At 41.0% G+C, this 25,894-nt stretch overlaps 2 protein-coding genes across 4 annotated transcripts; both read left to right on the top strand.

Moving 5' to 3' along the window:
- The first annotated feature begins 629 nt into the window (after positions 1–629).
- mrpl55 (mitochondrial ribosomal protein L55) lies at positions 630–6,164 on the top strand. Of its 3 annotated transcripts, none has more exons than XM_044199010.1 (3): positions 630–790; positions 1,136–1,376; positions 5,708–6,164. In XM_044199010.1, exons 1-3 carry the CDS (start codon positions 747–749, stop codon positions 5,855–5,857), a joined length of 435 nt encoding a protein of 144 aa, XP_044054945.1. In that variant the 5' UTR covers positions 630–746; the 3' UTR covers positions 5,858–6,164. The 3 variants fall into 3 exon arrangements, with proteins under 3 accessions (XP_044054945.1, XP_044054944.1, XP_044054946.1); XM_044199009.1 differs by having other exon boundaries at positions 667–790; positions 1,112–1,376; XM_044199011.1 differs by having other exon boundaries at positions 686–790; positions 1,107–1,376.
- A 1,910-nt stretch (positions 6,165–8,074) lies between these two features.
- On the top strand, positions 8,075–24,706 carry ndufa11 (NADH:ubiquinone oxidoreductase subunit A11). The gene is made up of 4 exons (XM_044199012.1): positions 8,075–8,230; positions 17,786–17,878; positions 18,944–19,066; positions 24,513–24,706. Exons 1-4 carry the CDS (start codon positions 8,152–8,154, stop codon positions 24,623–24,625), a joined length of 408 nt encoding a protein of 135 aa, XP_044054947.1. The 5' UTR covers positions 8,075–8,151; the 3' UTR covers positions 24,626–24,706.
- The last annotated feature ends 1,188 nt before the right edge of the window (positions 24,707–25,894 follow it).

Raw genomic sequence — 25,894 nt, 5'->3', positions numbered from 1 at the left:
AATCACACTGACATTACAGTACCCCTTAGTAAAACGGAAATGAAAACCACAATTAAGGAGAAGTTGAAAGAAAGGTGGCAAAAGCAATGGGAAGAAGAGAGAACAGGAAGGTGGTTATACAACATTCAAAGAAAAGTAGGCGTGATGAGGAAACAGGGAGAACCAGGAAAGACGAAACAATAATATCCAGGCTACGTTTTGGTCATACAGGATTACACAGCACATTATGTAAAATAGGAAAACATAATACAGGAAGATGTACATACTTTGATCAAGAAGAAACTTTAGAACATGTTATGATTTACTGTCCAAAATATGATGCTGAGAGAAGAGAACTGACACTGAACCTTAAAGAAATGAAGATGAGGTTTGATTTACGTGATCTTTTACAAAGTAGTTCTAGAGAGAAGTGTTATCTATTGTTGTTTCATTATCTCAGGAGAACAAATTTGATAAAGAGAATATAACTATGTTGTGTTTATTATTTTTATTTATTTATTTTTTAATTGATTTTTCTCAGTTTATTTTCTTTTATTTAATCATTAGTGAATGTATAGTTAGAGTCCGATCCACACTCCATTCCAGTTGGTGGCGGTAATTTACTATAACGTTGATTGCCAACCGCCATAAAACTTTACGACGAAGAAGAAGAAGTTTGACCTTCTAGTTCAAATACTTCCTGTCAGGGCATGTTACTGCACTCGGCTGCTTTCAGACGTTTAACAGACAAGTCTTGATTCACAAACATGTTTTTAACGAAGCTTTGTACTCCACAGAGTCTGTTATCATGGTAAGACGTGCAGAACAATGTTCTGAAATGCATGCTGGCTAAGGAGAGTTCTGATAAGTAACGTTAGGGCTCGTGTTAGTTTGCTCAGATATTCTGTAACGTGTATTAACGTTAAGGCATCACGTCAAATTTCACCAAACTCTTTCAGTCTAATATTGAATTGCTTATTGTCAAATAACACAATGTTGTTAACTTGCTACATGACGGTAAATGTGCTTTATACTTACATGAAAGAAACTGACTTTAGTGTGCCTTAAGCTTGTGTTGACAGTGGTACATCCGACATTTAACGCTGCATTATATTTTGTGTGTGTGGAAATGGTGGTCGTGTATATGCACGGACAGGTGTGTTTGCCCTGTGTTCACCCGTACAGGTTACCTGTCAGTGTTACCACTTCGTGTACACGCTGCGAGGGTCGGCCAGGCTTCACTGCTCCACACTCAAAATCCTCAGCTCAACTCCAACAGGACGTCAGTGGTGCGCTGTGCTCGGCAGAGATATGAGAGACTGTACCCTGTGATCCTGGTCCGGCCTAATGGATCTACAGTAAACATCAGATACAAAGAACCCAGACGCATCCTCATGGTTAGTACACCATTTCCATCACCCTGCGCTCTGTTTCTATACAGTGCTTTTTAATAACTACTGATTTGTGAGAAATAAAATGGGAATGTCTCATTAGAATAAATTCAAGTTAAAATTCAAATTTCAACATGGATTTTATTTTCATAGTTTTGTCCATTCTTATGCTTATGGTAACACGACTGACAAACTGCATTTGCAGACAGTTTTTGATACAAAAATGTCATTGGGCTCTGGACCTGCATCATAATACACACAGAGATAGTCAGTCATGAGATAAATGTGCTAGTTTTCTTCCTTTAAGCAGGTTCAGTAAATGAGTGTTACAATGTTAAGACTAGGCCTGCACGACATGAGGAAAATCTGCGATGTGCTATAACATTGTTCAATATTGCGATGGGGATATGACTTGCGATAAATAAACAAATACTGAATTAAGTCACTGTATAAACCTAATAATATCTCACTGGAAAAAATCTAAAATCTCAATAAAATAAATCATATTCCTGACATCAAACTACAGAGCGAAGTTTAGAAAGAATGAAAAACTCAGACATCGGTTCTTCCTCCTGTCCTCTGTCCTCCTCCCTCTGCTGCTGATGTGATTCACTGCCTGCAGGTAGGCTACCACTGGTAGAGGGAAGAGGGGCTGATTTGTCTCAGCCAGCAGCTAAGTTTACAAGAATTTGCCAAATTTTAAGGTATGTGGCAAACTAAGATAAACAGTTAGACTACATACAGACACCTTTCGTTTGAGCTTGTAACAATTCGATATTAGCCAAGCTAGCACGCTGTGCTTGTGTAAAACATATGAGACTGCAGACAGAGATTAAAATATCGCTTTCTACATGTTTATGCTTGTTGAACAGGTCTGTTGATAAAGTACTGGCTTTTTTACTCACGAAGGTTTTATTGCACTTACTTAAAGTTTACAAGTGTAGTTGTCCTCAACTCGAGTAATCTTCGAGTTATCTTCACTTCATCTGGTTCACTTCACTGTCACTTCACTTCCACCGCGGCCTGTCTGCTCTACTGGCCGCTTTGTTTGTGCGTGTGTGTATGTGGACAAGCTCAGCCCCGACACAGAGAGTAGGGCAGAGGCTGCAGCGTGATAATAAATAATACGGTCTTTAGGTCCTGGGCCCGTTTTAATAACGGTACACATCCCTAAAAAAATGGCAGGCAGTGTTTTGCGTTGTTTGTTGCGCATGTTCATATCGCGATGATGATGAAAATACGATTTATCGGTCAGCACTAGTTAAGACACCCTTTAAAGAGAGACTGTAGCGATTTCAGTATTACACTTCCATAAATTTGCAGCAGCACAGAGATCAAAAAGTGGCTGATGATATGCAACTCTTGTTCTAGTGGCATATGTCGATTCTGAGTCGTATGTGTCTTTAATGGTTTTTAGTATGCCAATCCTGTTTTCCGGGAGTATGGCACTTATAACCGGTATGTCAGTCATGTTCTACTTTCATATACCACATCTCACAGGTATATACAGATTCTTATTGACATATGCTGCCTATTATGATATACTGATGGTGTGTGGGAATTATAAATGGCTTATTACTCTATAGAAACCACTGTTGACCGGTATACCTGTGACGTGTGACTGTTTTTTTTTTTTTGTCATATGTGGATTCTAAGTTTGATTAGTATGTCACTGCCGTTCAACAGGTCTTATGCCGAAGTTTGTTACCTTATCAAATAGTGTTTCCCTCCAGTTAGAATTATGTTTCCTGCAGCGTTCCACTCTGGGTTTGGGTTAGGTCTTAGGTTAGGTTGTTGCTAGGCATTACAGAGAAAACTGGTTGGGGTCAGGTTAAGCATCTCATATGAGGTTAGGGATAAGGCTGGGTGCGTGTTTTGACACGATGCCGGCATATGGCACATGAAAACGGTATTTCACTCCTCTTCCACTGTCATATACCACTCCCCAGGGGCTTATGACCATTCTTTACTGGCATATGCCAACATACCACTAGTCCAAGTGGCATACCACTTAGAATCGGCATACCAGTGAACAGTGGTATTTACTAGTGAAATAGGAGTGATAAGCCATTTATAATTTGCATACAGTATATATATATATATATATATAAAAACAAACAAACCTTGTCCTTCACCCTCCGCGGGTGGTCTCATCCTTCGAGCTCGGGTCCTCTACCAGAGGCCTGGGAGCTTGAGGGTTCTGCGCAGTATCTTTGCTGTTCCTAGTACTGCACTCTTCTGGATCGAGATGTCTGGTGTTCTTCCAGGGATCTGCTGTAGCCACTCCTCCAGTTTGGGGGTCACTGCCCCGAGTGCTCCGATGACCACGGGCACCACTGTTGCCTTCACCTTCCAGGCCTTCTCCACCTCTTCTCTGAGCCCCTGGTCTTTCTCTAGCTTCTCATGTTCCTTTTTCCTGATGTTGCCATCACTTGGTATTGCCACATCAACCACAACGGCTTTCCTCTGCTGTTTGTCCACCACCACGATGTCAGGCTGGTTCGCCATTACCATTCTGTCAGTCTGAATCTGGAAGTCCCACAGGATCTTGGCTCGGTCATTCTCTACCACCTTTGGAGGTGTTTCCCACTTTGACCTCTGGGTTTCCAGTCCATACTCAGTGCAGATGTTCCTGTACACTATGCCAGCTACTTGGTTATGGCGCTCCATGTATGCTTTTCCTGCCAGCATCTTACACCCAGCAGTTATGTGCTGGATTGTCTCAGGGGCCTCTTTGCACAGCCTACACCTTGGGTCTTGTCTGGTGTGGTAGATCTGGGCCTCTATTGCTCTGGTGCTCAGGGCCTGCTCCTGTGCAGCCGTGATGAGTGCCTCTGTGCTGTCCTTCAATCCAGCCCGCTCTAGCCATTGGTAGGACTTCTTGATATCAGCCACTTCAGTTATGTTCCGGTGGTACATCCCGTGTAGGGGTTTGTCCTCCCATGATGGTCCCTCCTCCAGCACGTCTTCCTCTGTTCCCCATTGCCTGAGACGTTCCCTGAGCACGTCATCTGTTGGGGCCTTATCTTGGATGTACTTGTGGATCGTGGATGTTTCATCCTGGATAGTGGCTCTCACACTCACTAGTCCACGGCCGCCTTCCTTACGGCTAGCGTACAGTCTCAGGGTGCTGGATTTGGGATGGAACCCTCCTTGCATGGTGAGGAGTTTTCGCGTCTTAACGTCTGTGGTCTGTATCTCTTCCTTTGGCCACAGCCATTGAGCTGACTTCTTAGGACTTGCCTTACTCGTTGGAGGTATTTGGCCATTGCTGTCTTCCTTGTTACCTCTTCGAGGTTGCCATTTGCCTGTGGTATTCCAAGGTACTTGTACCCATCCTCAATGTCTGCTATTGTTCCTTCTGGGAGTGAGACCCCTTCTGTGTGGACTACCTTCCCTCTCTTTGTCACCATTCGACTGCACTTCTCAAGCCCGAATGACATCCCAATGTCAGAGCTGTAGATCCTGGTGGTGTGGATCAGTGAGTCGATGTCCCGCTCGCTCTTAGCGTATAGCTTGATGTCATCCATGTAGAGGAGGTGACTGATGGTGGCCCCGTTCCTGAGTCGGTATCCATAGCCAGTCTTGTTGATTATTTGGCTGAGGGGGTTCAGACCTATGCAGAACAGCAGTGGGGACAGAGCATCTCCTTGGTATATGCCACATTTGATGGATACTTGTGCAAGTGGCTTGCCATTGGCCTCAAGGGTGGTTTTCCACAGCCTCATCGAGTTTGCAATGAAGTCTCTTAGAGTCCTGTTGATGTTGTACATCTCCAAGCATTCAGTGTTGAATCCATGTGTATGGCATTGAGTCATATGCTTTCTTGTAATCAATCCAGGCAGTGCTCAGGTTGGTGCGCCAATGCCCTTCTGTGCTTTGCTCATGTATTGATCCATGTGTCCACTTATCTTAGCCGCGATGATGCCTGACATGAGCTTCCATGTTTTTCTCATGGTTGCTCTTGCAGCCAAGCATCTCGAGGATCACTGCTGCTGAGGCATATATCAGCTCATTGGTTTCAGTGATGGTTGTGGTAGGGATCGCTCTCAATGCTGCATTCACATCTTCTAGGAGACTTTCTGATGGTACTTCACTTAGCCGTTGTAATTGGCGTCGGGGTTGCCTTGGATTCATCCTCGCCATGATCAACCAATATCAATCAATCAATATCGCATCTCGCCTATCGCATCTCGGAGATGGGCGAGATGCAATATATATATATATATATATTAGATAATAAAGTGCACTGGTCCTATAGCATGAGTCCATGAGTGTGTTCATTCATATTTAATGTTTTGTACATTTATTGGTGTTTCTTCATGTGTTTTTAAAAGATGCCAGTCAATCTGTCCACTCTGTCTGAAGAAGAACGTCGAGCTCGACAGAAAAAGAGAGAGGTGAAGAAGCCGAAAAAACAGACCACCGTCCACTATGAAGATGACTTCAAAGCTGACAAATACAGCCACTTCTGGAAGAAGAAATAATGTCTTTTTTTATGTGAATGTAAAGCATGACTGGGGCAGCATCCCTAAAAATCAGACTCTCACTTGAAGCTTTCATTTGACCATATACAGTATGTATAGATTGGATCATTTTCATGCAAAAAAGTCATTCCTCCAAAAGATTCAATTGTTGAACACTGAAACCCAGACTAATGACATTTTTATGGCAGGATGACAGAACACCATGTGTAGCAGTTGGAGCTCTGCTGCTGAATTATACTTTGGCTCTGGGGTTACTTTCCTTAAAGTGTAACAAAATCTTAAGTTAATAAATTGTTTTAAAGCTGTGTATCAGAATAGTGAATTTTCATGAAACACACACACTTGTTGTTTGATGCTCCAAATTCTGCTGTTGAAAAATGCTGATGGGATAAACCCTCCACTCAAAAACATGCTTTATTGGTTAACTCCTGGGAGCATTGACTTAACAGGTTTGATTAACTTAGTACAGATTCTCTATACCCTCCTGGAATTTGAAAAACAGTGTATGTTGTAGCAGAAGTGGGGCGTCATTATCCGTTTAAAGGGATAGTTCGGGTTTTTTTAAGTGGGGTCGTATGAGGTACTTAAGAGTCAGAGTATCACCTACAGTAGATGCTCAGCTCTGTATTGTTGTGAATGGGGATCAACAGTAATACGTATTTTAACCGCCAAAAAAGTTCGACCTAATAAATAAATAAATATCAGTCTAAGTGTACATTATAAAAGTTAAATTCTCACCGCTTTACCGTGCTGCCATACAGCCCTTTTGGTACTACATTTTCTCAACCGCGGGACTTCCTAATCGTACGCATTCCCGTTGCAGCGCACTGTATTACACAGGGAAAGTTGTGTAAGGTGTTGTAGGCTACACATACCACAGTAAACTAATGGCTGTAGTGTTTGTGATTTCAGCTTAGTTTGCTGATATAAAGAGCTGACACAAGTAATCTACGTTGATAAGGAAAACGTAGCCCGAAACTTTAGTTGTGTAATAATCAGTTATTATGCAATAAAATGTAGTGAGAACTAAAACCTTATTTTAAAGACAAACTTTCATTAGGCCATTCTGTTCTGGGACGTTTTTTCTAATTTATCTAAAGAAAATTTTCCGCAAGAAAAAGCGGAAAAGGTCCGCAAGACACCGGCAGTCAATTACGCAGGTAACTGGATGGTTGGCGATGCAGACTGTGTGTGAGGCGCTGGCATCCGCGGATTCAGAAAGATCTTCAAATTGTGTTGTAACCAAGTCCCACTCATGGCAGCAGAAGCTCTCCGGGTCCGTGGGCATGGGCTTACAGTTTATACATCTGCACTACCAGGTAGCATGGGCTCTTTCTCGGCCTCCAGCTCGGCCTCTAGTTTCCACAGAAGTTGCCTCCCTGTCTCTCTCTTTCATCCCGTTCAGTCTCCATCTGCAGCAGTTCTTCTGTATACTCCGGTTCATAAAGGTATCATCTTGTCTCCACAGTGTACGGTATTTCTTCGTCGCTGTCATAATCACTCGTTTTTATTTTCTTGTATTTGTTGTCTCTTCAATAAACCGCTCGAACTACGACCTAAACAGCTGATTTACGAGTGGTGTAATACAGTGCGCAGCACCTATGCTAGGAATATGGAAGTCCCGCGGTTGAGAAAATGTAGTGCCAAAGGAAAGTGCTGTCTGACAGCACGGTAAAGCGGTGTTAAATTTACTTTTATAGTGTACACTTAGACTGATATTTGTTTTAGGTCGAACTTTTTTTTGGTGGTTAAAATACATATTACTGCTGATCCCCATTCACAACAATACAGAGCTGAGAGTCGGTGGCGGAGCAGCTGTCTGCATCTCCAAACTGGCTGCGCGCCGACCCCCATCTACTGTAGGTTTCGATAAGTACCTCCTACAACCCAACTTCAGAAAACCCGAACTATCCCTTTAAGGTTAGAACATTCAGCGCACAATTACGCACTTAATAAACGCCCAGCAACAGTAGTGTGTGCATAAAGAATCAGTTAAGATGTGCTATTTTTACTGCAATGAGTGGAGGAAACTTATTGACTGAAGGGAGCAAAATAAGTTAATGTGACTTTAGAGTCTCCTTGTTATGGTCATTTAATTACTTAATTAAGAAACCGGTTGAGCACAGGTTTGCCCCCCCCCTTCTATTTCAGTGCCAATCGACTCCTTCACACTCCATTCCAGTAGGTGACGGTAATGCACCATAAACCGGGTTGTGTCAGCCGCCAAAAACACATGAGTAATAACTTTCTCGTGAGAATTTAATTCCTTAGACCGTGTCCTTGCTAAGTCCGCAATGGGGTACTGGGACCTGACAGAGGGCACAGACTGCGTCGAAAAAACATGGATCACCACCAAACTAGGCACTGCTTTGGGTAAATATCAGCAGTGATAAAAGCATTTAGATGCAGTGGGTTGCGCTGGGTTGTGAAAGCTAACTAACTGTGTTGAACTAGTGTTAATGTTTTAGCTAATGCGATTAAGCTAGCAGGCTATCCCAGGACTGATATGAAGCAAACTGCGTTCAGGTTACAACACAATCGCTAAGTTAAACGAATTTTGTTTCCCTTTATTTGCGCGAATTTGACTGCGGAGGTGTTTTGGATTCAGTGTTTTCTTGAACCACAAACAACCAATGTATGAGTTCCTCAACCCATAGTACGATTGTTGCTGCTAACAGAGAGCTAACAACACACACTAACACTGGTGTTGTGTAAGTTAGAGTAACTTGTATAGCTTTGTTGGACTATTTGGCATCTGAATTTAAACTATTTGACTGAACTTCAATATTTCTGTCATCCCTAATGAAGACTATTTAATAAAAACTTAGTCTTGATTTGGTGACTGGTTGGTATTTGCCAACCATGTGTTGGGATTTACAATGTTTAAAGGGGGGCACCCACCTGTGTAGGATGAATTAATTCAGAATGATCAAAGATAAACATAAATAACTTTTAATTAATAAAGTCCTCGGGGGCACTATTCTTAAAGAAGAGAAATGATAGCCAATTAATTGACTGAGTCTCATAAAATACACTAAACTATCAATTTGGAACTCAGGTTAATAATTAAATTAATAATTGTAACCATAAGGTTACAAGGTTAGTAGGATGAAAGATTTGAAGTTCAGCATATCGGAGGTTGGCAAGTTACTCACTCTTGTGAAACATTAAAGAAGCCAGCATAATTATACACACGCATTTATTTAAAAGATAAAAACACAATGTGAAGTCTAACTAAGTACTAAACTACAGAACAAAGTTCATGTGTGCGTGTGCAGGTTTGGGTGCACGGCAAAAGGAATGTGGGTATGTTTGTTCTCCGTATGTCTCACGTGCACAAGCATGAACCCACGTGGTCAGAAATGTGAAGCGGGTGCTTTAAAGTTACTCTCCGCCGGGTGTGGTTGTCTTTAAGGGCCAAACTAGAGGTGTATAATTTGTTTAGGATAATGGTACCAAGTAAAAAGGAGTTAGTTAGCATGCAAAGACTGTCTGTGTGGAGCATAACATAAACTAACATCAACTTAGCGTCTGGCTACCAAATTAACCTAACAGATAAACGCGTCACAACAACAAAACCTCAGAAAAACACATCAGTAATGTTACATGTACAAAAGTTAAACAGTCCTTAGCTATATACACTGTTACTCAATGCTATTCCCAGTTGTTACGTTACCTGTCCGTGGGAGGGAAAGAGAGGTGGCTTTGGTGCTGCTGTTAGCTGGTGGTGAGTCTGTTGTAGACGAGCTAAGCTGGGAAGAATTGTGGTTCCGCTGTGGAAGTGCCTGTTGCTGTTCAGTGTCTGCTTGTAGAGATCGGAGGAAGCCGGTCGCTCCGTCTGTGGTTGTCCTTACAGAGTTAACCGCTCGGTGTTAACTTGCTTCGTGCTCCTGTTAGCATGTGAATTCAGCTGGCAGGCTTTGTGTGTGGATCTAATAGGCCTTCGCAGCGCTTTGGTAGATCAGGAGACTTCGTTTCTGCTGCATGTTTCTGCTCCGATCAGATTACATGGTGAAGCCAGGAGGAGAGAGTTCAGGTGGGTGTCTGCTGGTGAGCAAGCCGCACTGAGAGTGCGACAGCCACGGCGCAGTAAAGGATTCCAGGAGAATGAGAGACAAAACAAATCATCACTGACCTTTTTATTGACCTGGTGACGTCCGTGTCACAGGTCAGACTGGCCAATGCTACGTTCAGTGGCTCTCAGGATTGTTAGACGAAAGAGAATACAGTCTCCTAACAAAAGTTCAGTTAACAGTCACCCAAATGAATTAATTCATCTGTGGAGTCCCAACACCTGTTAAAGTGATTGTACTGAGATCTGCACAATTCCAGAGAGCGCATAGTCACCGGGTGAAGTTAAGCCTCTTTATTCAGTCGTGACATAACAGTAACATAATATTTGTATTTTTTCATTACATATCTGAAATACATAATCTATTATTCCTTTTCAATAATATCTATGTACAATGAGCAAACAGTCAGTTAGTTATATGTAAAATGGACTTGTTGGCTCAAGACTCAACTGCTTTTGGACACAATCTCGAGTGGCTACATAGAAAAGCTCAGGGAAGTAGCTGTGGGCTACTCTTTAAAGCTAGGTTTATGCTCGATGCAGTGTGAGGATCTGCGTGTTATGTTTTTGCATTGAGCTGCAAGTTGTCGTGGCGCTTGGTCGTGCATCTCTGAATTTTTGTAACTAGGTGCCCTAGGCGAGCGGTGCGCTTTTCATTTCAACATGGATGCCTTCGAAGGTAGTCATTTTGTAGGAAAGTGTGGGAAAAAATATGAGGGATCGCCATGTTTTGATAATGACGTCCTTTCGGTAACACTCGTTGACTTCTTGCTTATTTACAGGATATTTTGTTTGTATGTCCCCTGGCCTTTTGGAGAATACTGCAACGAACAACGTGTTGAGCATAAAGGGGCAGTAGGTTGCTTGCCATCATAGAGTCAGACTCTACAGCTCCGGAGGCAGAAATACCTGCTGAAAGTGACAGAAGGAGACACGAGAGAGACGAGAAAGCACAAAACTACGGGAGAGAGAAGATGTCGAGTTAGTAACATGCGTGGGATAAGAATGCGTATAGATCATAGACTTACAGTGGTGTGAAAAGTGAATGAAGGTTGTTGAAGCCATTTCTATGGAAGTAATACATTTTTTGAGTTTATTTTGTAAATCTGAGAAAAACCTGTGTTGCAAATGAAACGTAGAAATTGGAATGTAAACAGTTAGCCAGTGATTTAGTATAATGCAATTTGATTGGCTGTTAGATTTAGTATGAAGGAAATAGAACCCTGCGAAACAGTCAGAAGCCACTGAACTTTGGAGCAACACAGTCTTTTGACCTACACGGAACTACACAGAACTGCAGTTAATTTGTAAGAAAAGTAAAGATCCTAAGTTTTTATTTTTTATGTTTTGAGATTCATAATTAAACAGTCAAACAAATAACTTTGGATTCAAGACTTTTATTCACTGACGTTTTGTGTTGATACAAAAGAACTTTGTGAGTCAGTTTGTTGCACTCAAAGTCAAAAGACTGCTCGACATAGTCAAAATTTCGAGCCGCGTGAGAAGATCACTAAAGAAATAGACAGGCGAGCTAATCGACTGGGCGAATCTGAGGGAAACCTGCTAGTGGCTGCTAACAAAGACAATAGACCAATACGGACGAAAACGGCAGCAAAAGAATACAGAAAGAAAGCCAGAGGTAGCCTACCTAGAGAGTGAGTTGTCGGCTGAATGAAACTTTCCCTGGAACAGTTCTGATATTTTCTTCATGACTCTATTAGCCATCGTCTAAAAGTAACAGTAAGTGTTCACTGGATATTTCATCCTGAAAGTCATAGAGCTTGACATAAATAAATCCACATCAGTGACTCTTTTAAATGAGTGTTTATAAGAAGATTAGAAGCTGTGGACAATATTAAGAATTGTGACAGTTTTGTGTGAAGATTTTAAAGTGACATGACATGGCAGAAGAAAGCACAGCTGCGTGTGTTGACCAAAAGAGGGCGCCAAAGCCCACAGAAAAGGCTGTAGAGGAGAAACTACACAAGCTGAAAGGAGAATGCAAGGGAAAGTTGGCACAAATAACCAAACAGAAGAATGATTTAGCCAAGTTGAAGGAAAATGAACACAATGTTAATTTCATTAAAGATGAAGAATTGCTACGGTTCGAAAGATGTTTAAGACAGTATGAACGGATTAATGAAGAGTTGTGTGAGTTAATAGCTGAAGATAAGAAAGCGGATCAAGATGCTTATGAGAACAGATATTCGGAATTTCAGCGGTTTATAGAAAACACAAACAAATGGATTGCAGATGTCTTAAAAGATGAGGAAGATGATATTAGGCCACATGATAGTGTATCTAAAGCTAACTCTGTGGTAAGCCACACTTCCAGTACTACTTCTGCAATGCTGCGAATTAAAGCTGAACGTGAAGCACTGTTGGCAAGAGCTGCAGCAATGAAAAAGAGAGAAGCAATAGAACAGGAAGAAATTTGCTTGAGAATTAGAAAAGAGAAATTGGAGCTTGAAACTGAGCTTGCTGCTTCAGACACCAAACTGAAGGTGTACAAAGAATTTCAAGATGCTCATGAATATAAATATGATTTATCAGAGCTACCTTCAGGACCCAGATTTGAACCCCTGATGTGTAGACAAGAAAAACACAATATAGACGATTATGTGTGTTGTGGAGCTGGTAAGACATCCCTTACATTCATTCCAAAGCCAGCCACTCAAGTTGGTGCTTCAGATAGAAGAAAGTCATTGTCAAGGTTTGATGCTGTCAGCAGCACGCCACATCTTAATCATCATGATCACACTGAGTTTTCTACAGATAGCCTGCACGAAGCACCAAGATGCTCATTAAACAACAGAGTTTATCTCAACTCCCTCAAAGAGACATATCCACGTTTACAGGAGATCCTCTGACTTACAGATCTTTCATAAGGGCATTCGATCATGCTATCGACAGTAAAACAGTCATCAGGACCGGCTGTACTACCTTGAACAGTTCACGAGTGGAGAGCCACTTGAACTCATTCGGAGCTGTGAGCACATGAAACCAGACAGAGCTTATAAAGAAGAACTGCTTGATCGTCACTATGGAGATGAAATGACCATCGCTACAGCTTATATCAAGGCGGCTATGGAATGGCCTCAGATAAGGCCAGAAGACAGAAAAGGATTGAATGCTTTGTTCTTGGTTGGATGTTGTAACACAGTGAATGATGTGGACTACATGGATGAAATTAACAATCCTACCAACATGATGTCCATTTTATCCAAACTTCCATTCAAACTGAAAGAAAGATGGAGAAGTTATGCTTATGACTTTTAAGAAAGCACAAGAAAAAGAGCCAGATTTCCTGATTTTGTGGAATATGTGTACCGACAAGCAAAGATTGCCAATGACCCGCTGTTTGGAGATATCCTGGACTCCACTATAAGTAATCAGAACAGCCCAAAAAAGCAACCAAGAATTAGAAAAAGTGAGTCTAAAAGAAGCAGCTTTGCTGTGAATGTGTCTGCTACCGAAAATGTCAGTAAAAGCTAACCTGAAAAGAAACTTTTTGCAAAGCTGCCAAGTCAGCAAGTGTTTTTCAAAGTCCCTGTCTTTACTGCCAGAAGAACCATGCACTGAATGCTTGCAACAAGATTCAGAAACAGCCTCTGAAAGAAAGAATTCAGTTCTTGAAAAACGAACGGCCTTTGTTTTGGGTGTCTGACGGCAGATCATGTGTCCAAGGACTGTAAAAAAAAAAAAAAAAGGGGGGCCTCTTGTCCAGATGGTTCACTCAAGCACCCAGCTATCTTGCACGTTCATCAAAGAACAACAGTGCAGATGACAGGTCACAAAGCATGAGTGAAATCACAAGTGCTCTCGTGTCTGCAGGGTGCAGAAAAGGTGACCATACTGGGGCTGGGAACAATGAGTGTATTCTTCCCATCGTACCTGTGCAGATAAAACACAAGAAAGACACAAAGATAATCAAGACCTATGCTTTCTTGGATCAAGGAAGTACAGCGATTTTCTGCACTGAAGAATTGGCGAAGAAGTTGAATATGTGGGACAGAAAGACAGAGTTCCTGCTTCGTACTATAGCGCAAGAACAGAAAGTGAATAGCTATGAAGTTACCGATCTGGAGGTGTGTGGCTTAGAGGAGCAAGATTACATTCAGCTTCCCAATGTGTATACTCAGCCAGATATACCTGCAAAAAAGGCCAACATCCCGCAGAAGAAAGATTTGGAGAAGTGGTCTTACCTGAATCGAGTCCATCTCCCAAAACTTGAAGCAGAAGTTGGTCTGCTCATCGGTGTCAAAGCCATGGAGCCATGGGAGATCATTAATTGCCAGAGCGATGGGCCATACGCTGTGAAGACAGCTCTTGGCTGGGTCGTCAGTGGGCCAATCAGCAGATGCCAAGAGAAGGAATCAGATGATGGCAAAAAAGTTTCCTTGTCAACTGTATTTCTGTAATAAGCGTTGAAGACATGCTGTTGAAGCACTACAATGTAGATTTTCCAGAAAGATGTGACGACAGATGAGAACAGTCACAACATGACAAACAGTTCATGCGTACGGTGATATCAGCTCAGCTCGTGGATGTTCACTTCCACATCAAGTTGCTTTTGAAGGATGACAAGGTGAAGATGCCATGCAACCATGGTATTGCTGAAGAGAGGCTTAACTCTTTGAAGAGGAAGTTCAGTAGGAATACAGACTTCTTTCAAGAGCACAAGGCTTTTATGGACAACATACTGGAAAAAGGCTACGCAGTAAGGATTCCAGAAGAACAGTTGATTCGCAGTGATTAGAAGAGTATGGTTCATTCCACACCGTGGGGTTTACCATCCAAAAAAGAGGAAACTCAGTCGTCTTTGACTGTGCGGCAACTTACCAAGCTGTGTCACTAAATGACCAGTTGTTGTAAGGGCCTGACTTAACTAACACCCTCATCGGAGTATTGTTGAGATTCAGACAGGAGCCTGTCGCCATGATGGCAGTTATAGAGTCCATGTTTTACCAGGTGTGGATTCCAGACACGGACACAGATATGCTACGCTTTCTCTGGTGGCCAGGTGGTAATCTAAATGTGGAAGCAGAAGAGTACAGAATGTGTGTGCATTTGTTCGGTGCTACATCATCTCCTAGTTGTGCGTCATATGCATTAAGAAGAACAGCGGAAGATGCAGCATCAAAGAGTACCCCTGAAGCCACACAGACAGTCCTCAAGAACGTCTATGTGGACGACTGTTTGAAGTCAGTAGCCACAGAAGATGAAGCCGTTGCTCTTGTGAGGGAGCTGATGACGTTGTGCGCCAGTGGTGGTTTCCATTTAACCAAGTGGTTCAGCAACAGTAGAGCCCTGCTGGGCTCCATTCCTGACCACAAATGAGCGGCTGAAGTCAAAGATCTCGATTTGGAGCATGATAAGTTACCAGTGGAATGGGCATTAGGCATGCAGTGGTGCACAAGTTCTGACAGCTTCAGGTTCAAAATACATCTGCCGGACAAGCCATGCACAAGACGGGGCATTTTATCTGTAGTCAGTTTGGTGTATGACCCAATGGGTTTTTTGGCACCACTACTACTACCCATCAAGCTCATTTTAAGAGATCTCTGCCAAGAGAAGAAAGGTTGGGATGAAGAGATCCATGAAAAGGAATGCCGGACAAGGATGAAGTGGCTGACAGACTTAAACAAGCTTTCAGAACTCCATCTCGACAGATGTTTCAAACCCCCTGCGTTTGGGCCTACAAACACTGCTCAAATTCACAATTTCTCAGACGCTAGTCAAGACGGATATGGCGTTGTGTCGTATCTCTTGCTGACAAATGACCGGGGTGAGAAACATGTATCATTCTTGATGGGAAAGTCCAGAGTCGCTCCACTCAAACAGATCCCGATCCCGAGAATGGAGTTGACAGCAGCAATGGTTGCAGTCAAGATCGATCAGATGTTGAAAAAAGAACTTGAAGTTCCCCTGATGGAGTCGGTCTTCTGGACGGATAGTACAACAGTACTAAAATACATTGAAAATGATGCCCTTCGTTTCAAGACGTTTGTAGCCAACCGTGTCTCTTTCATTAGAGAAGCGACTATATCTTCTCAGTGGAAGTATGTCAACACCTCACAAAACCCAGCAGATCAGGCTTCCAGAGGTTTGAAGATACAGAGCTTGGAAAGTAAGAGCTGGTTTCAGGGGCCTAGTTTCCTGCGAAAAGAAGTTGAATGGCCGGAACAACCTGAACAGTGTCCTTACCTGACTGACGATGATGTTGAGGTGAAGACATTCGCTGCAGTGTCATGCACAAACTCAAACGAGTGCACAGATCCACTGAATCAGCTTGTTGAGTATTACTCCAATTGGCATAAGATGAAATAGGCAGCAGCCTGGATTTCGCACTTAAGAAGGACGTTGCGGCACCTGAGCGAGAAGAGAAAAAGAGTTTGAGCAGAATGAGAATGATCCAGAGAAATGCAGATTCTTTCCTGCCAAGAAACTCCTGGATGTTAGCCAGAATCACGTGATGCCCAACTCCAAAGGCGTTGTCTGAAGTGCTGAAGTTTGGACGAAGACCAGCATCATTCAAAGACCCATAACTAAACTTTGTTTGTTGCAGGGAGAAGACTGAAGATAGAAGAGAAAGACTTGAATAGAATAGAAATTACCAGTTGAATAGTCTGTGAGAAGTATTTAGTTGTTAATACTTACCAGTTAATGTTTACCTTTAAATACTTTCCTGTGAAGAGAAGATTCTTGCTAAAAGGAATTGAGAAAGTGTTAAATGTAAGAGTGTAAATGACTTCAATTTAAATTTAAGTTGATAATTGATATGTTAAGGCCTAGTCAATTAGGAACTGGGATATGTTGATATGATGTCATTAATATATTGCATATCTTATGTACTGGTTATATTATTTAATTTTTCTGAAACTCATTACTGGTTATATTGTTACATTGTTTCAGCTATGCGCCTAAAAAATTCACTACATGTTCTATGTTTGATTGTGTATGTGACAAGTAAACCTAGTTTGATCTGATTTTGCTTGTCAAAGTAAGATTTCTAATGCAGCGTCTTCTTCACCTCATTTTGGTGTGCCAAGCAGTAATGTGTTCATTACTGCCCCCTGAGGCTGGGGGGGCAGTAATGAAGGGGGCTGTCCTTTTGTCAGTGTTTTCAGACAGTATTTTTCGGTTTTACAAGATCCGAAGACTAAATGGGTGGTTTGGCCTATTTACTTATATAAATGTACGTCTGAAATGTACTTTCCAAAACAGACAATTCAACAATCAAGCCCACAATGCTCAACAATTGGCTAGGTGTGGAGGTGTCGAAATATGCAAGATTTGAACTTCTCTCTCAAGAACTTTTCTCTCAAGTATGGGGTTATCCTTATTTAAATGATTACATCTTTTCTTGTCTATGATGGCAGGCTTTTTGTGCGGCCATTTGAAATAGCAATAATCACTTTGGCCTTTTAGATGAGGTTGGACAACACATAATACAAACTAGTTTGTTTTCACCCATATTCTGGTCTTTAGACGAGTATAAACTCGTGTAAGTATAAGAACGTTTAATACAAATAAATACATTTTTTTTATTTTAATAAAATAAACCAAACTTTTGAAATGCACCAGTGTTTGATGTTGTCTTAACACAAACAACAGCATGTTTGCCTGAATAAAATACAGCATGCAATTTACAAAGTGATCAGGAAAATCAGGAAATGTCTGATAAGTAATCAAGACTGAGTCTGACTAAGAATTCAGAATCAACAGCTTTTCATACTACTACAAACACAGTTCAAAAATAACTGATATTCCAAAGTCAGCCCTAGATGAGAATTGTGACTTGTTTCAATTGTGTTGATTTGAAATTTTTTTTTTGTGTGTGTGTGTGTTTTCAGGCCTGGTTGGTTCAGCCTATCACATAGTGGCATTCCAACCTGATTCTACATTGGCAGCGTTACAGAGGGCTACCAACACAACTGTTACCTTGGGTAAATATTCATATTATTCAAAAATCCACAGCTACACAGTTGTTTGGTCTACAGTGTCATTTTTCAGATCATACATTATATGTCCCAAATCCCACTGCTTAAAAACACAGTGATAAGGTAAAATATATCTCCTGCTGCATAAGTCATGGAAACCTTGCAAAATTATGCAATTGTTCCAAGGAAATATTTTTTAGCAAGCCTTATAATGCACTTGATTGCACCGTCATAACCTAAAATAAAGGCCATCTATCATCACTGATGAAGGTTAATATCTGTTTAAACGTTTTTTCAGAAAACATTCACGTGAACGTTTTCTGTTCTACTGTGAATACGTGCTCTTCCTGGCAGGCAAATGGAACTCTAAAACCAGTAGGCAATTTGAGGGGGGTGGGTGCCATCCCCCTTGGTAGCAAAATGACCAAAATGCATCCCCCTTGTTAATCTGCTATCCCCCCTCTCCATTCTCTAGTAGCAGAGAGAGTGCAGGGGCAGAGGGGTTGTTTAGTTAAATATGTTAGTCTAGTCTGCCTGACTCATTGATCCTTTATCTGACTGAGATTTGTGCAAGTTAGAATCTATGGCCCCAACCATGGCTCTGAAATATCAGTAGCCTTCCTTTTCTGTCAGTTGCATCTTGGATCTATAATATTCTCTCTCGAAACGAACCGGGAAACCCTCCATCCCCTTGTTAAAAATATGTCTGAACGATATGCAAAAAAAATCGTATTGTGATAATTTTGACAGATATTGTGATTGCAATTTGAATCACCATTTTAAGGGGAATGGTAATTTTTGCATTTCATTTTCACTGAAAAAAATAGGCTAGCACTTTAACTCCTTGGTTGCTTTGGCTGTATCTAAAGTATTGTATATTATATTATACAGCTGCATTATCCTAAGATTAAAACTGAAAGTAGGCACTTCAACTTCATTGTTTAATTTTAAATCCAAAGTGCTGCAGTAATTTCAAACATTTTGGTCTAAATGTGTTCAAGTACTGATCTTTGGATTCCATAAATTGCATCAAATTGTGTAATGCTGATATGGATGTCTGTGTTGTACCAGCCACCATGGGAGCCATCTTCGGCATGGCGACATGTCTCAGTGCTCAGGCTCGTGAAGCCCCAGATGACCCACTGAATTACTTCATTGGGGGCTGTGCCTCTGGGATCTTCCTAGGAGCCAGAAGTAAGTATCAGTCCTGCCAGAGGAGGCACTGGGGGCTTTCCATTGATTTAGCTAATTCTGCTTTCTCCTGCCTGTGGCCTGGAAATCGATCGAGGTCTGCCATCATTTAGGATGTTCAATCCCTTAAATGCGTCTCAGTGGAGACGAGGAGCATGAGAAAAGAGGCTCCTGGAGGAGCTTAGAGCGAGGAACCACGTGTAAAAAGAACTGCTGGGTTGCTGTGGGAACAGGAATACTGTAATATTAATAATATTGCATGATTGTAATACTGTAGATTAGGCAAACCACCTGTGGAAACAGGAACAGCACCAATAATGCTATAGTTATTCATATTTATTCATAAAATAAAAATATTACATGTGTGTAAATCTGGTTAATGAATTAATCATGAAAACACTCACTTTTTTCTTCATTAGCCAAAAGGCTTTTTTCTTCCTCTTTAATTTTCTGTTCCAAGTTAATCTTTGCTCATTCAAGAAAAATATACATCCATACAGTCCTATACAGCCGCACTGTCGCAGTTATCATTATTAAACCCTAAAATATCAGCCTTAGTCTGAAAAGGACATTAGACTTGCTGTACCTGCAGCCTTTCACAATCTAATTAGGCTATGGATTTGACTTAGTAAATATATAGCTGATTTCGTTGCTCCCTCACATCCAATCTGTTCTTTAAGTAATACATTTTAGTAAACACATTTTAATTGTGTGTTGGTGTCACATCACATCACATTCTGTAACGGCTTGATGCCAAAATAGATCTACACCCAGTGTTGGAGCTATTGGAGTTATTTAATTATTTCTAAACATTATAGGACAATGAAGTAGCTGTGCATCTTGAGTAATTGCTGCCTCATCAAAATGATGCTGGAGTGAGCAAGGATGTCTTATTTGGTGAATATAGTTCCTTCGTCCTTGCATCTATATCATTTGTATAATTTTGCAGGCAAAGTTAATTTCATCATTATCTACCATTTAATGAACACAGTCAGTTAGGTATGACTATGTATGTGCAGTTAACAACAGACATCTAACACCATTTTGGTTTATGTTGCATTTGTTGAACTCCCATTAAGCTCTTTGATAGAGTTGCTTTTGACAGGCTGAAACATCAGAAAACATCAGGGGAAACAGTTTTTTATAACATGGGTGGTCTGTAAATATGGGTGGTCTGTAATGTTATGAAATTTGACACATGAACACATACAGTACAGTGCCTATAAAAAAGCAACCCCTTACGATTCATGTTGTATTTTACTACAATAAATCACAGAGGATATTAGGATTTTCCTAAACTGAACAAAAAAATAGTTAAATGTCAATGTGAAAATACATTTCTACACATTTACTTCTATATAAATATAAGTTGACAAATAATTGGTTGCCTAATAGTCCAGGTGATATGTAAGGATGACTTTCATAAAAGCATGAAACTTGGTACACTTGTACAGTTTGGGGGCCCTGAACAGCCTTTCTTGTAGCCACAACAAGAGTTAAAGGATGGACTGGCTTGCCTGTGGAAGAGTTTACCACAATGGTGCACTAGTGCATCCTTAGTTGTTGGGGATTTGCTCCATTCCTCTTCCTTTCTTTGTGAACAACTCAAGACGAGCTTGATCCATGTTGAGTGGGCTGCTAGTGCGATCATAGAGGAGAATTGTGAAGTGCTCCACAATGGAAATTACCTCCTCTGGAATGCCTTTTAGAGCCTTTGACAGAGCCATGAAGGCCTTGTTTGCCATGTAATTTGCATTCCAGGTATCCTATGCTGTCTTGCCCCTGGTTGCAAATGTAGATACTGTGTCACAGCCATTAAAGGCATGGAACACAGGAAGGGCCATGGATTTGTCAGGACCCTGAGACTTGACAATCATGGGCAGGTATATGTCTTAGTTCTTTCCAGTCCTAAATGTCACTCACAGCTCCTCAATATCCAGCTCTGAGACATGTGCAATGGCTAGGACCACAACATCTGTGTCCACAGTGCAGCATCTCAAAAGAGCAGTGTACCAAGGAGGACACTGTTGGTGACAAGCAGTTGAGGTGGCACCAAATATACCATCTCCGGTTGAATGGACCCAAACAATTGGAGACCATTGTGGTCAACTCTTCCACAGGCAAGCCAGTCCATCCTTGAACTCTTAAGTTGTGGCTGCAAGAAAGGCTGCCGGGGGTATTGCAAATGCAAAAAAGCCTCTTTAAAGTGTACAGGTCTGTGTCAATGTGGAGGAGACCGTGAAGAATAGGTTCAACAACAAAACAAATATGTTTCTGAAATACTTTTTTGAAGTACAGTAAATCTTTGTCTGAAACATTCTTTTTAAGCTCTTCTTTTTAAGTTGCTACGGTCATATTGAATATTCTTCTATTAATTCTCATTTACATTCACTGTATTGTCAGGGTTCATGAACAAAATGATTAAGCTTTTAAAACTCTACTCAACATGCATGCAACAGACATGATATCATAAAGGCTAGCCTAGGTTCTCAGATACTGTGATTTCCTTCTCACGTCACTGAATTCACCATTAATTACTCATCTGAACAGTTTATGATGTTGTATATGGTATTATTGTTATCCTTGACCATCCAAACACGGGGGTAGATAACACAGAAAATGTTATATCATGTCTGCTTCAGGAGATATGATGGAAAATACATCATTCATCAGTTATGGTGGAAAGTAAAATGGCCGCCACGAGGTGTTATTGCGATGGCTCTATTTCTACCAAGTCTAGTCTACCAAGTTTCATGCTTTTATAAAAAAGTGAACATAGCACCTCAATTTTGGCGCATATCACCTGGACTATAAGTATTTACTTCCTTCAAGTCAGTATTTAGTAGAGGCACCTTTGGCAGAAGATACAGCATTGATTGTGGATCAGTTTTAAACATCTGGACACTGTGGTTTATCCCATTTTTCTATATGAAACTGTTCAGGCTCTGACACATTGCATGGTGACTGTGAGTGAACCGTGTGTCCAGACACTGATTGGTACAAGACTTTATAAATCTGAGAGTTGCTGTGCAGCTCAAACCACAACACATTTTATCTTCCTGACTGTTGTCATGTAGACGTGAGCAGTGCTTTTAATCCTGTTAGGTCTTGTGTCCATATAGCCTAGCGTTTTATAGCTTTTATTTTTTTCTGGCATAGAAACGCTGGCAGGTTGCTGGAGTGAAGCGCTTGTGCAGTGAGAGAGAAAGATGCTGCCGTGGGTTTTGTTTCTATGACAAGCAACATTAGATTAACATTAGCTACATAGCTAAAAAAAAAAAAAAAACCCCACCCAGGTCAGAAAGTGGAGTTCACCCGACGCTGGGATGTAGCTGGTTTCCCCTGAGCTGCAGCGTGACCCTAGCCACCAGTGTTAGTTGCTCCTCTCTAGGAGAAGCTTTTTCCGGCTGTGAGGCGGAGCGAGCTGGACTCCTCAGATCGGAAGGCATACCAAGGGTACAATACTGGGGAAACTTTACAGATTTGGCCGCTTTCACGTGTTGTGCTGATAGCTTGACGAGCTCTTTCTCTGAGCTAAAAACAGCACATAGATTCGCCGAAGGCAAGATGAAGGAAGTTCACAAATGCGTGAATACATGTATCACAGAGGTTTTGTGAGTCGAGTGAAAATCTGCCATTCAGGTATACAGATTCCCAGGCTCACCTGACTGACTGAGTGAGCAGTCATTAAACAATCTGTCTAATCTTTCTAACAATACCTTTTTTCTTTTAACGCGGAAATAACAGCACAACATTTAGAAATGCAATACTTGATGATTATTTGAACCTTTAATGTCAAGTTCTTTTTCTTAATATCTATATATTTATAACTATGGGGTGTCTGAGTGGAAATATCAGCTCTGTTATAGGTGATTTAATGGGTCAATTCTTAATGTAAACATGCACCAGGTTAGAGGGTTCCTTGTACAATTTACAGCATTCGTTCTCTGAGAATCTCTTTCATATCCAAGCAAAAGTTGTATTACTAAATTATCCCTAACCAAAACAATATCAAATCGGGACCTTGTGAATCGGAATCGATTTGGGAAATTAGTGGCGATACCCAGCTCTAATTACAAGCAGCGCTGACGTTGGCTAACTACACTAATATGTCGATAAAAACAACAGACTGGTTTCTTGAGGCAGACAGTGGATTTCTCAAAATTATGTTGTAGGTTATTCACCCAAAACCTGAATAGTCTTTCAAACTTTCCCTATTGAATTATGGTGGGATTAAACTCACGTTAAATCTAATTTTTTATTAAATTTGCGAATTACTAGAGATTTCTTGTTTAGATTACATTGAAATGCGTGTTAACACATAGAGTTTTGTATAACCCGAAATATTTCAACACGTTAACAAAACAAAAATTGACACCTTTAACGTGGATTTTCTGGTTGTGGCCATTGAGGGACCCAGGTTTCTCTAACGAGTGCATAGATGCCCACATCAGTAATTTATGCTCAATGTAGGTCCCTTTAACGTGTACTTAGACGCCCATATCACTAATTTACTGTATGCACAACGATCTCCACAGTTCGACATCATTGATGCCACCTTCCTCATGAATATGTATGAGTGCCTTCATTCCCTCATTGGCCACAACCAGAAAAGCCACGTTAAGGCGTCAATTTTTGTTGTGTTAACATGTAGAAATATTTCATGTTAATACTACAAAACTCTGTGTTAACACGCATTTTAATGTAGTTTAAACAAGTAATCTCTAAGATGTTACTTGCACAAATGGCGTTCCATAACAACTGATCTCAGATGAAGTGTATTGATTACAAGATTACCCCAGAGATCTGTGACAGGAGCGAATGATTGCGATAGACGACGAAAAAACATGAGAAGTCACTTGCCCAGAAATGACGTCTTGTTTGTTTACATCCGCCAGGGGGTGAAGCTTGACAATGGCCAGAGTTCAATGAGCCCCCCCTCCATCTCGTGTCCACACTTGGAACGTCCCCATCTTTGCACTCTTTGTAGCCATGATTTTTGTTTTGTTTTGGAATGTCCACTTCCCTTTTCAGAGCCCCCTATTTCCTTGAGCGCTCTGATTGGATACTGCTCTCCTCCCATCTCAGACTTGTCTCCAAGGCGCTGCAACTAGATGTGCATCTTGTTTTTGGCTATGATGAAATCAAACATGTTTGAGAACTGATATATAGCGTCTGACGTGGTCAGTACCTGTCATGACGGGCATCAGATTTCATGCTGACAGGAGGGTTTTTGTCTCAGATCTAAGAAATTTCTTTGCCACAGGCAAATCCTGAGTAGCAGGGTGCCAATACTGCTACGCAACCAACTGCCCTTTGGGGACTAAATAAGATTTGATTGATACATTTTTTAATTACTCTTTATGAAGTGTAAAATGTATGCTAAGCTTGCATAACTGAAACCATATTGTGTGTGTGTGTGTGTGTGTGTGTGTCCGTCCATCCCCAGCCCACAGTGCTGTGACCGGTACTTCAGCGTGTCTGGGTCTGGGTACACTGGCCTTCTTCACAAAAGTCGGAAAGATGGAGGGATGGAAGCTAGCTGGACCCCCCAAACTATGAGAAGGAAGATGGCTGTAAGATTAACTGTATGTTGCAAAAAGAGTTCATGTAATAAAGTTATTGTGAAAATGACAAAATATACTCTTGAGTCAGTTCACTTGATTTCATCTCAGTTGTTGACAACAAGACTCTTTGGAGAAGTTAAAGAAATCTTGAAATTTACGCAAGTAGCAGTTTGAATTTTCCTGTTTATTAGTGTTACAAATCTCTTAATTGTATTATCAATGAGTGTGTCTGTTAATCTTTTTTTAATATATATATTTAAGTGTGTATGTGTAAAAAAAACAAAAAAAAACAAAAAAAACCTAGAACCTATTTCTAGGGTTCTGAGATATATAAAAAGCCAAATTGTCGTCAGACGATAGCCAATGGGCTCCGAGATTGGATTTCAGCCAATGCTTTTCGCCTCTTTTGCTCTCCCCACAAAGACTGTTTACCTGCATGCAACCAATGGACTACAAACGGAAACCAGAACGCTTCCGATACCAAAATCTTTGTCCAATTCCTTGTCTACAGATTCTGCATCCATATGCAGATATTTGTTTATGGAGATTAAGGTAACAGCCATAGGCAGATTAAAATAAAGCACTAATGGTCAATGTTGCTGATCTGGGAAATATTCTGCCACAGTAGCATTAGCAGGTCAACTTGGCTCTGTATGTAAACAGCCTGACATTCTGGATGTAGTCTTACCAATCACCTCACCGATCAGTCAGCCTCGTATTTGTATCCAAATGCACGCACACCTGGCACAAAGTCCGTTTACAAGCTTGTTTTTTGTATTTTCAGAAGTTCTGCATTAAGTGTCACTGTGGACGGGATGTGATATTCATTAAATTATCCTTTACTTTTATTACATTATTACTTAGTATTATCAGGTGGAAATGTCTTTCTAGTGTACATTTCCATATTTCTCAATTATTCTCCTCTCATCCCACTAATGTGCTGATCACATAGTTTAACTGCAAAATTTTAAAAACTGTCCAACTGAATGAAGCTCTTTTTACAGCAGTGATGTTTGAAACTTCGGACGTCATCAGTCACGTATTCATTTGACACAAGCTCCATTTTATATTGAAACAGTGCGCTTCACAGGAGTGAAACAAGCTTTGGCGCTTCAGTATCATTCGCCCTCTCTACCAACAACACAGTTGGACACAGTTGAGTAATATATCAATTACAGACCCAGTTTTCAAAAGGAAAATGACTGAGTGAGAGAACCTTAATTCTCCAGTCTATTACACTGAAAACACACAATGTGTTCATTAG

The sequence above is a fragment of the Siniperca chuatsi genome, linkage group LG6 (assembly GCF_020085105.1).
Source record: "Siniperca chuatsi isolate FFG_IHB_CAS linkage group LG6, ASM2008510v1, whole genome shotgun sequence".
NCBI classification, from domain to species: Eukaryota; Metazoa; Chordata; class Actinopteri; order Centrarchiformes; family Sinipercidae; genus Siniperca; species Siniperca chuatsi.
Note: the sequence above shows the minus strand (reverse complement) of the source record. Positions and strands in the feature narration are given on the sequence as shown.